We start from the raw sequence: 12712 nt of genomic DNA on the forward strand, positions 1-12712 counted from the left end.
GGCTCGTATTGCTTCACTTAGCATATTTTCATAAACATAGAAAATTACAGCACAGTGCAGGCCGTTCTGCCCATGATGATGTGCTGAAGTTTTAACCTATTCTAATATCATTCTAATCCTTCCCTTCATTTTTCTGTTATCCATGTGCCTATCTAAGAGTTTATTAAGTGCCCCAAAGTATCTGCCTCTACCACCATACCTGGCAGGGCATTCCACACACCCACCAATCTCTCTGGAAAGAACCTGCCTTTGACATCACTTGGCTGTAATCACCTTAAAATTATGCCCCCTCATATTAGTGATATCTGCCCTGGGAAAAAGCCTCTGGCTATCTACTTGATTTATGTCTCTTGTCATATATGCCTCATCTAGTCACATCCTATCTGCCTTCACTTCAATGAGAAAAGCCCTAGTTTGCTCTACCTATTCTCATTGACATGCTCTAATCCAGGCTGTGTCTTGGTAAATCTCTGCATCCTCCCTAAAGCTTCCACATCCTTCCTATAATGAAGTGACCAGTGTGGTCTAACCAGTGTTTCATAGAGCTATAATATTGAGCAAGATGCCGCTGGTGATCATTGCAGATAAGTGTTCCAAAATTCCTCTTAAGTATACTTCATACATATATTTCCTCTTAACAATGGACTTTTAAATCACATCAATGATCTTCAGTTCTCAGGATCGACTGATGAACCCATACTAGTCAGGCACAGCACCTTTTAAGGTTCATCGCCATGACTGAAAGCAAGACAGAAGAGGCGAATCCAGACCACGCTGAAACGCAGAGGGATGAAGCTTCCTCTACCCAGCATCTTATTGGCAAATGTGCAGTCGCTGGAGAATAAAATTGAGGACCTGAGATTAAAACTGCAGTATAGGAGGCAGATAAGAAACATCTCAATTATTTACTTTATTGAAACTTGGTTATCTGCAGATATGCCCAACACAGAAGTCAAACCAGAAAGATTGATGATTTATAGAATGGACCGAACTGTGGGGTCAGCTAAGACAAAGGGAGGAGGCATGCGTTTTATAGTCTGATTTTGTTGGTGCTTTGACATGGTTATGTTAAACTCACGTTCTCCTACTTGGAACACCTAACGGTCAAATATCATCCATTCCATTTGCCTTGGGAGTTCTCATCTGTGATCCTGACTGCAGCTTGTATACCACCAGTGGGTGACTATAAGCAAGCACTCGCAACACTGCATGATGGCATCTGTGGACAAGAAACAGCCCATCGCGACACATTTCATATGGGCTGGAAACTTCAACTAGGTTTCTTTGAAGAAAACCCTGCCCAACCCAGCATACAACCTGTACCAGAGGTCTCAACATACTAGATCACTGCTACACTCCGATAACGAATGCCTACTGTTCCTTACACACAATGCATTTTGGTAATCAGATTGCTTGGTTGCCCTCCTACCTGCATAGAGGCAGAGCTTAAAAAGCAAGGCTCCAGAGATTCAAACATTCATCTAGAGATCTGAATGAATACACCATGGTTGTAATAGGTTTCATTAGAACAGCTGTAGATAAGTGTATCTCCACTAAATCATTTACAGTCTTCCCCATGCCATTCTCTTTTCTCAATATTGCCATCAGTTTAAATGGACAAGAGCCTCAGGACTTGCACTACCAGGTTCAAGAACAGTTACTACCCTATAAGCATAAGGCTTGTGAACAGAGGGGATAACTACACTTACTTGGCCAGCCACTATATTCCACAACCAATGATCTCACTTTAAGACAACACACACAAGTGCTGGAGGAACTCAGCAGGCCAGACAGCATCTATGGAAAAGAGTAAATGGTTGACAGTTTGGGCTGACAAAAGATGTGATAGTGAAAGATAGCAAGTTTAGGGGACCCTGGTTTTCAAGAGATACTAAGACCCTGGTTAAGATTTAAAAACAGTATTTCGTAGGTTGGAACAAGTGAAGTATTTATGGAGTGTAAAAATACAAGAAAACACTTAAAGAAATCAGGCGGGCTAAAAGGCATGAGGTTGCTCTGGCAGAGAAGATTAAGGAGAATCCTAAGGGATTTTACAGATATGTTAAGAGCAAAGGGACAAAATTGGTCCTCTGGAAGATCAGAGTAGTAATCTGTACGTGGAACCAAACGAGATGGGGCAATCTCAAATGGATTTTTTGCATCTATATTTACTTAGGAGACTATACAGATGTCTATAGAAGTGAGGAAGTGGCATTGACTTCATTTCCTTGTACAGATTATAGAGGAAAAGGTGTTTGCTGTCTTGAGGCAAATTAGGGTGGATAAATCCCCACAGTTTATCAAGGTGTACCCTCATACCCTGTGGAAGACAAGTGTAGAAATTGCAGGAGCCTTAGCAGAGATATTTAAATAATCTTTAACAATAGGTGAGGTACTGGAGGATTGGAGGATAGCTAATGTTGTTCCACTGTTTAAGAAAGGCTTTAAAGTAAACCAGGAGAGTACAGTCTAGTGAACTTGACATCAGCAGTGGGAAAGTAATTGGAAGATATTCTAAAGAACCCTATATATAAGTACAGGTGTCCCCATTTCTCTAACGTTCACTTTACAACAACTCACTATTGTGAAAGACCTACATTAGTACCTGTTTTCGCTAACCAAAGAGGATTTTCGCTTTTACGAGAAAAAGACACCCACTTTATACGTGTGTTTACCCCAAGAAAGACTACAATGACCGTGAAGCCTTGTGCAGGCAGTTGTTTGCGGATGCGTGTACGTGCTGATTTTTCTCCAAATCAGTTTTGGCTCGCTGTCTTCCCGATATTGATAAGTGAAACTACACCGTACCTGCAATATTTTTACTTTATATAGGGTGTATATCATATCATTCCTGGTTTACTATATGTTAGTGTTATTTTAGGTTTTATGTGTTATTTGGTATGATTTGGTAGATTATTTTTTGGGTCTGGGAATGCTCAAAAAATTTTCCCGTATAAATTAATGGTAATTGTTTCTTCACTTTATGACATTTCGGTTTACAAACTGTTTCATAGGAACACTCTACCTTTGGATTGCAGGAGAAACCTTTATTTGGATAAATATGGACTGATTAGGGATTGTCAGTATGGCCTTGGATGTGCTAGGTCATATCTAACCTATCTCAGAGTTTTTCAAGGATGTTGCCAGGAAAGTTGATAAGGCAAGGGAGTGCATGTTGTCTACATGGACTTTAGCAAGGTATTTGACAAGGTCCCCCATAGGAAATTACTCAGGAAGGTTTAGTCATTTGGCATTCAGGATGAAGTAGTAAATTGAATTAGGCATTGGCTTTGTGGGAGAAGCCAGAGAATGGTAGTAGATGGTTGCCTCTCTGACTGGAGTCCTGTGACTAGTGGAGCGCTGCTGGAATTGGTGTTGCATCCGTTGCTTGTCATCTATATCAATGATGTGGATGATAATGTGGTTAACTGTGTTGTGTATGTGACCAGTTACACAACAAAACTATAAATAAAAACACTAGAGACTGGAGCTAAGATAATGGGTTTTTTACTTACGGAACCTGAACCGAACACATTATATATATATAGACACACACACACACACACACACAGACACAGACACACACACACACCCCTCCTATCCGCGAATTCCGCATGTGTGAATTCAACCAACCGCAAGTGCTCTTCCAGCACTTGTTGTTCGAGCATGTACAGACTTTTTTTCTTGTCATTATCCCCTAAACAATGCAGTATAACAACTATTTTACATAGCATTTACATTGTATTAGGTATTGTAAGTAATCTAGCGATGATTTAAAGTATACGGGAGGATGTGCGTGGGTTATCGTGGATCGGGATCAAAAAAAGTCAGAAGTTCTCTTAGTAAGTCGGAACAGGTACATCCGGTATTATTTAGCGTCAGTTTGTCAAATGTTTGTCTTAGTATATAGTATATATTTTACCTTTCTATGCATATAAAACACTTAAGAACGTATGTTTTGGTGCCGGACTTGGGAACTTCTTCCCAAGTTCGATCCAGTGACAGACTGCTATCGAGTGTGCTCTCCACCATGCTGGGTTGATGTGAGGATCAAAAACCCAAAACCCAATAATTAAACCACTCTGTTGCTTAGTAATAATTGTAGCTTTCATTGTGGCACAGCCTTTCTCACTTTATTCATTAAAATTGTTCCGATCGTTGACCGACTGTAGCCTACCACTTTCAGTGACCAATGGCGTTTCACCTCTTTCAGATTGCTTTATTCACTTTATTTTCAATCGCGATCGTGATTATTTTTGTGAACACTGTGGATTCAGATCTCTACCGCTAGGTCCTAATGTCCACTGCACTGAGACAGGTTAAATAAGGTCTGGAGTTCCGCTGGGTCCTAAGATCCATCGCATTGAGACAGGTTGAATAAGGGACTTGAGCATCCGCGAATTTTGGTATCCGCAAGGGAACCCACAACCAATCCCTCGCGGATAAGGAGGGCCAACTGTACATATCAATACGTGCCTAATAGCATATGCTCAATAACGTGTTACTACGATACGACATAAAATTGTCCCATATTATACGGTAGGCTATATGGTACACTCCCCTTTTATTTTAAAAGTGTATCAACTTTTTTTTCTGGAGCACCACGCTAAACAAATACTGTATGTGTACCCTTAATATACAAATGCCCACCAACTGTTTAATAACTTAATGATATGAAATTATAACAAAGTAATGTAATAATAATTATAACTGACGTCTTTGGGAGGGGGGGTCTTCTCTGCCTCTCGGGGTAACATCTGCCCTGCAAAGTTTGATTTGGGGAATTAGTCTCCACAGGTACATCAGGTGGCTTCTCAGCACTGATGACAGGCTTATCTGTGGACGAGGTTGATGTGGTCACAGGAGTGTTTGCTTTTATGTCTGATGAGTCAGGGCAAAATGTTGCTGAGTTTTCCAACTGAGCATTCAGGATTTGATCCATATGATGTGCTTCTATGACATACAGTAGACTATATGGTACAAGCTGGATCAGCAAATTTGCAGATGACACCAAGATTGGTAATGTTGTGGACAGCAAGAAAGACTATGTAACCTTGCAGTGAGGTCTTGACCAGCTGGAAAATATGGTCTGAAAAATGGCAGGTGAAATTTGAAGCACTGTTGAGTGCTGTAGAATAAGGGAATCAGGGAGTACAGGCCCATAATTCATTGAAAGTGGCATCACAGGTAGATAGGGTCATAAAGAAAACTTTTGGCACATTGGCCTTCATAAATTAAAGTATTGAGTAGAGGGGATGGTGTGTTAGGTTAAAGTTGTACAATGCATTGGTGAGGCCTAATTTGGAGTGTTGTGTGCTGGTTTGGTCACCGACTTACAGGAAATATATAAGTAAAATTGAAAGTGTGCAAAGAAAATTTACAAGAATGTTGCCGGGACTGGAGGGCCTGAATTATTTGTAAAGGTTGAATAGATTATGGCTTTATTTCTTGGAAAGTAGAAGATTGAGGGGAGATTTGATAGAAGTTTACCAAATTATGAGTAGTAAAGGTAGCATAAGTACAAACATGCTTTTTCCATAGAGGCTGTGTGGGATTACAACTGGAGGTCAAGTGCTAAGGGTAAAAGGTGAAAAGTTTAAGGGGAACATGAAGGGAAACTTCTTCACTCAGGGTTATTAGTGTGAAATGAGCTGCCAGCGCAAGTGGTGCACATGAGCAAGATCTCAATAATTTGAGGGAAGTCTGGAAAGGTAGAAGGGCCCATTTCTGCGCTGAACTTTTGTATACTATTATAATAACATGCTATCATTTCAACTTGCAGATCATACTTGTGTGCAGCAAAAAGATATTGGCTGGTTCTGTTACAAAAATTCTACTCTTCTGGACAGTAGTAAAGCAGCAAACATTGATGTAGTACCTCAGCCATCAAATCTCTCAGATATTTTAGGTAATGTGTACTTATGTGATCATTTTGTGTTAAAACTGTTTACTTGTATGCATGTACTAGTTTGATGAGTAAAAGCTGCAGATAATATAATGCTTTTATTATTGTTATTCTTTCAGAAATTTACCTTGTAATAATAGTTTCTTTTGGATTTCAGAGCATTCTGGAAATATTACAAAAGAAAGAAACTTCAAGTAAGATTTTTGCTGGTTAAAACACTTATGAAATAATGTTAATGCTGTCACTGCAAGCAAATGCAAAGTTCCCATTTCTAATAATGCCTCTTAATAAAGTTAACAAGTTTAATGTTGTTCTGAAAGACAGGGTGGCAGTATTAGCAGTGTGAGTAGAAATGACAAAGGTAATGCAGTAAATATAGAGGAAGGTAAAAGGGAGGCATCAAATTGGCAAAAACTATTTGAAGAAATAATTCAAAGAATGCATTTGGGATTATTCCTGAAATATTTGGAAAAGAGATCACTATTATAGAACTTTTTTTTACAGTTGCTGAAACTCAGAGACCAGGCATTACAATCTTAAAATTAAAGCCAGTTTTTGTAAACTTGAATGCAGCAATGGCTTAAGTGTTTTCCATTAAATGAGCAGTGTGAAAAAAAATTAAGAAATTTTCAAACAATTTCATTTCCATTGAGAACATTAATAATTCCAGAAGAAAAGTGATCCCTTCAGAGCTAGCAAAATAGATTGATGATGTATTTTAACAATCTAATACAAATGGGCTAAAGTTGGTCAGACAGAAAAAAATCAAATATGAGACTAAATTAACAAGGCTTGTATTAGGGATTTTTTTATTTATAGATGTGGAATAGATGGTTCAAGAAATCTTAATGGTTTGTAAAGAAAGAACTCTAGTATTGAATATTTTTCTTTACTGTAGAAAATAGAAATTACAGAAATGTAGAGAAACTAGAGTCTTATAACAATGAGGGACTTTGTTTATCAGTGATGAAAAGTTACAACTGTCCCTTCATTAACAAAGGGGTTAAGTTCCTAGGGAACTTCTTTTGGAAGTGTATAAGATGATAAAGATGCATTGATAGAGTGTAGAGCCAGGGCCTTTTTCCCAGTGTGTAAATGGTTAAAAGGAGAGGGCATAATTTTAAGGTGATTGGAGGGAAGTGTAAGAGGGATGTCAATGGTAAGTTATCTACGTAGAGTGGTAGGTTTGTGGAATGCATTACTTGGGGTGGTCGTAGAGGAAAATGCATTAGTAACATTTAAGGGACTCTTAGGTAGGCACCTGGATAGAAAAGAATAGAGTGTGATGCAGGAGGGAGGTGTTAGATTGATCCTGAAGTAAGTTAAGATGCCAGCACAATATCATGGGCCAAAAAGCCTGTACTATTCTATGTACTATAACTTTCCTACCATTGATGTTAGACTTTTTGTTGTTAGAATACCTGACAGTACTTGAATGGAGGTTTCACAAAGTTCAAAAGTTTCTGTCAGAGCCCCCCCATAATCTCTCCTCTTGCCTCTTCTAGGCTGCTAAGACACCAATGCCTTTTCCCTTTTTTATTGGGGTAATTGTACAAAATAGGAGGTAAACCTCTGCAAATCCCATGATATTTCCACCCACAATGGCAACACTGGAGAAGCTCTACTTTTAACAATGATCTGTTGGGTAACCACTTGCTTCTGTTACGTATCCCATAACTGGATCACTTACCAGCAAAGGTAGAAAGGTCCGTTGAAGTCTGATGTCACTATTTTCAAACATTTTTATTTATAAAGGGGCACAAAATTAAGGTTAATACAAACATTCAGATAATGCACGTCGTCAATACTCAATCTAAAGCGTGGGTATAGTAATAATCATCATTAAGAAATGAGCTCTACTGTTGTCTAAGGGATAATATATTGTCCGTTGGAAATATAAAAGTCACTCAGAAGTCGGCAGGCTTCAGCCTTTTGGGAATCGCTGAGTTTCACGTGTTTCGACAGAGAGAGAGAGAGTGGTGAGAAAAGGAAGACTTGCCCGGATCTTTATGAAGCACTCCGTTGAATCGGGGAGCGTTGGTTCCCCGTTGTTAGTTCAAAGTCCTTTTCGTGGTTATCAGCCACCCGCTCCCCAGGCAAAGGAGAAACGGAATGCACGTGGCTTTCTGCAAAATGGCTTCCCATTACGACTGGATCGCTGTCGTGTCTTCTTGGTGCGTCTGAAGGGGTTGTACCCTCCAGACCCTCCTTTATACTTCCTCACGGGGTCGCAGGTGTCAATCAGCTTGGGATGATGCAATCTCTCTCTTAACCAGCCCACTTTGCCCGAGGGCTTTACACGTGGTCTCCATGAGACAATAGTCAATGTCGCCTTATTTTGCATCCCGGTGGAACGCGGTATTCGGCACGTCTCTCTCTCTCTCTCACTTCCTGTGTCTATTCAGCACGTCTCTCTCTCTCTCCCACTTCCTGGGTCTACTGACCCCCCCTCAACTAGTCCTCTTGCGATTCTCACAAAGGAGGGGGCTGGGATCATAACACTTCCAATGTTTTATACTAACATTACTCAAATGTGCTTTTTGTTTTAGAAACCATGTGACAGATGGAACTGAGGTGTATGGAACTTTTCAACCTATTTCGGTTACAGCTGCAGGTATTGGTTACCACAATGATCATCTTCCTATTCCAATCAACGTCCACTTGACCAGCTTCTTGCCCTCATCCTCCATAAAATTCATCTCATTGAAATTTCCCAAACGTATTCAACATCCTCTCCAAAATTCTGTTCACATGTACTTTCTCTTGTTTGTTGACCTGGCTTAGCTTCTATCACTAGAGAATCTTGTAATATGCCTTCAAATTTCATGCAGTCCATTTTTACCTCATCAAATTCAAAAACCTGATATACTTAATAAAATATTTTACCAAATAATAGCAACAATATTAAGAATATTTTATAAATTGCATCAGAATTTTGACAACAGAAATGAGGAACTGAGTTCAAAATGGGAAATGATTTTAAAGGAAGTGAATTATCAACAAAGTTTAGGTCTGGTAATTTACGCCTTTTGATCCACAATCTTGTGTTGTGATCTCCCAAATTTGTGCATTTTTCCTGGAACTACTTGTCTGAATCCCTCCATTCAGGTGTTTGACCGTGCCATGGTGCCAAAATCCAAGTAACAAAGATGATCTTTGTGATCCCTGGTTGTCCTTTTTGACAGATTAATTCCACCATCCTCCTTCAGTCCTTCCCACCATGATCCAACTGGATTTCCATTCTTTTTTATCCTGAAATATGGACATGCCACAAAAAAGAAGCTCTGTAAAGTTTGTTTTCTGTTAAAACTGCTCATGTTTTTCCTGGAAATTTAAGATAATGGGGAGAATTGAAGGTGTTGTCTTTGTACACTAGTTGTTACCTCTAATCCCCCTCTGGCATTTTAACATTATTAAGAACCTTTGTGTCTTATCTGACCTGAGATGAGCTTTGGACTACTAAAAATATGGCTGAAGAAATTCCTCCTTGTCTCAGTTGTAAAGTTACATGCCTTTATTTAGAGGCTGGCAAATCATAGACTCTCCTAGTAATGAAACATACTTTGTTCATCTACTTTATCCAGGCCTTTCAGTATTTGAAACAATCACCCTACTGCCTTCTGGTTCCTCTACTTTTTAAAATTTTGATCCCTGCTTACATATTTTTCTGTGACTTTGGTCATTCTTATTTCTGTAATCTCTTCCAGATGTTATACGTTCCTTCAGTTCTGTTTATGTGATCTGAATAAACGTGCAGTAGAAATTTCATCTACATTTTTCATTCCAATTGAGATGGTTGAAAAAGCATTGCCCAACCTTAAGGCACTTACGGTTAACTTTTCGCTCATCACAATTCAACAACAAGATTTACCTTTTTCCATCACACTTTAATCTGCATGAAAGTGGAATTCACTCTCTAAATGTAGAACCCTTGCATTGTCAAATAATATTTTATTCTTATAATGCTGTGATACATTAATTTTATGTTACCATCAGGTATCTTTTTTTAATAAGGTAAAAACATCTCTAAATTTCATCCAGACAATGAGCAGAAAACGATGTATGCAATCTCCATTTCATCAAAGAAGAAAACTATAGTAAGTTTGTGTTTTGTATCTTGTAACATCATCGTAGATTATAATTGTTTATAGTAACCGTATAATGGAAAATATATACATTAAATATATTGTGAAGAGTGAGTCAAAATTTTTGGTATCTTTTGTTCTCTCAAACATTTGGGGTTTAGCTTTTTAAGTTGGAAGCTCTATCCAACAGACTAGTGGGGCAGTAGTCTGGTGTAATAATATTTGTTGAATCATATCTTACAAATAAGATCCCAATTCCTGTATCGGTCTAGTTTCTGATCCATAGACCAAGAAAGCTGTGTCAAGTAATATTTTTCTAGAGAACAGAGCAAAAGAAGTAAAGATAGCAACTTAGCTTAACTCTTGAGTCCTGAAATTTTTAATTGAACAATTCATTTTTGTCATCTTACTCATATTTTAATGAAACATAAATTGTGAAAGCATTTGCTTTTGGTTAACTAAATAAAAGAAAATTGATGCCTATCTGGGAATGTATTCTTTACTGGAATACAGGCGGCCCTCCTTATCAGCGGAGGATTGGTTTTGGGACCCCCCCCCCTCCCACCCCACGGATACCAAAAAACGCAGATGCTCAAGTTCCTTATTCAACCTTTGTCAGTGCGGTGGACTTTAGGATCTGATGGAGCTCCGGACCTTATTTAACCTATCTCAGTGCAGTGGACTTTAGGACCTGGCGGAGCTCAGAACCCACTGCCCGCAGTGTTTCTGTTCCGTTGACGGAAAATGATTACCATTGAAAATAAAGTAGAAATAATAAAGCAGTTGGAAAGAGGTGAAACACCACTGGTCATTGGAAAGGCATTAGGCTACAGTCGGTCAGCGATCGGAATAATTTTAAAGGATAAAGTGAGAAAAATGGAGCATATGAAAGGCCCTGCCCCATTGAAAGCTATAATAATTACTAAGCAACTCAGTGGTTTAATTATTGAAATACTTACATTTCTTAAGTGCTTTATATGCATAGAAAGGTAAAATATATACTACAAACCCCATTTCCAGAAAAGTTGGGATATTTTCCAAAATTCAATAAAAACAAAAATCTGTGATATGTTAATTCACGTGAACCTTTATTTGACTGATAAAAGTACAAAGAAAAGACTTTCAATAGTTTTACTGACCAACTTAATTGTATTTTCTAAATGTACACAAATTTAGAATTTGATGGCTGCAACACACTCAACAAAAGTTGGGACAGAGTTAAAATAAGATTGAAAAGTGCACAGAATATTCAAGTAACACCGGTTTGGAAGACTGCACATTAAGCAGACTAATTGGTAGCAGGTGAGGTATCATGACCGGATATAAAAGAAGCGTCCATCAAAGGCTCAGTCTTTGCAAGCAAGGATGGGTCGTGGCTCACCCCTTCGTGCCAAAATTCGTGAGAGAATTGTTAGTCAGTTCAAAAGGAACATTGCAGAGAATTTAGGTCTTTCAACATCTACAGTATGTAATATTGTGAAAAGATTCAGAGAATTCAGAGACATCTCAGTGTGTAAAGGGCAAGGTTGGAAACCACTGTTGAATGCACATGATCTTCAAGCCCTCAGGCAGCACTGCCTAAGAAACCGTCATGCTACTGTGACAATTATAGCCACCTGGGCTCGGGAGTACTTTGGAAAACCATTGTCACTTAACACAGACCGTCGCTATATCCAGAAGTGCAACTTGAAACTGTATTACGCAAGGAGGAAGCCATACATCAACTCTATGCAGAAACGCTGGCGAGTTCTCTGGGCCCAAGCTCATCTCAGATGGACCAAAAGACTGGAACCGTGTGCTGTGGTCAGATGAGTCCACATTTCAGCTAGTTTTTGGAAAAAAATGGGCGTCGAGTTCTCCGTGCCAAAGGTGAAAACGACCATCCTGATTGTTATCAGCAAAAGGTGCAAAAGCCAGCATCTGTGATGGTATGTGGGGTGCATCAGTGCCCAAGGCATGGGTAAGTTGCATATATGTGAAGGTACCATTGACTCTGAGGCGTATATTAGGATTTTAGAGAGACATATGTTGCCATCAAGGCGACATCTCTTCCCGGAACGTCCATGCTTATTTCAGCAGGACAATGCCAGACCACATTCTGCACGGGCTACAACAATGTGACTTTGTAGACACAGAGTGCGTGTGCTTGACTGGCCTGTTGCCAGTCCAGATCTATCTCCTATTGAAAATGTATGGCGCATCATGAAGAGGAGAATCAGACAACGGAGACCACGGACTGTTGAGCAGCTGAAGTCTTATATCAAGCAAGAATGGACAAAATTTCCAATTGCAAATCTACTACAATTAGTATCCTCAGTTTGAAAACGATTAAAAAGTGTTATTAAAAGGAAAGGTGATGTAACACAATGGTAAACATGCTTCTGTCCCAACTTTTGTTGAGTGTGTTGCAGCCATCAAATTCTAAATTTGTGTATATTTACAAAATACAATTAAGTTGGTCAGTAAAACTATTTAAAGTCTTTTCTTTGTACTTTTGTCAGTTAAATAAAGGTTCACGTGAATTAACATCACAGATTTTTGTTTTTATTGCATTTTGGAAAATTCCCAACTTTTCTGGAAATGGGTTTTGTATATACTAAGACAAACGTTTGACTGACTGACGCTAAATAATACTGGATGTACCTATTCCAATTTACTTATAATACCTAATACAATGTAAATGCGATATAAATAGTTGTTATACTGTATTGTTCAGGGAAAA

The 12712-nt window shown here is 38.8% G+C and overlaps 1 protein-coding gene across 1 annotated transcript in view; it reads left to right on the top strand.

The window, feature by feature from the left end:
- Positions 1–12712, top strand: part of LOC132405638 (uncharacterized) — a 56417-nt gene that overhangs the window by 13721 nt on the left and 29984 nt on the right. Inside the window, exons 7-10 of the mRNA XM_059990612.1 lie at positions 5783–5908; positions 6063–6099; positions 8455–8519; positions 9920–10002. Of these exons, the coding sequence (XP_059846595.1) occupies positions 5783–5908; positions 6063–6099; positions 8455–8519; positions 9920–10002 (311 nt within the window). The remainder of the gene's footprint in view (positions 1–5782; positions 5909–6062; positions 6100–8454; positions 8520–9919; positions 10003–12712) is intronic.

The sequence above is a fragment of the Hypanus sabinus genome, chromosome 15, assembly GCF_030144855.1.
Source record: "Hypanus sabinus isolate sHypSab1 chromosome 15, sHypSab1.hap1, whole genome shotgun sequence".
NCBI classification, from domain to species: Eukaryota; Metazoa; Chordata; class Chondrichthyes; order Myliobatiformes; family Dasyatidae; genus Hypanus; species Hypanus sabinus.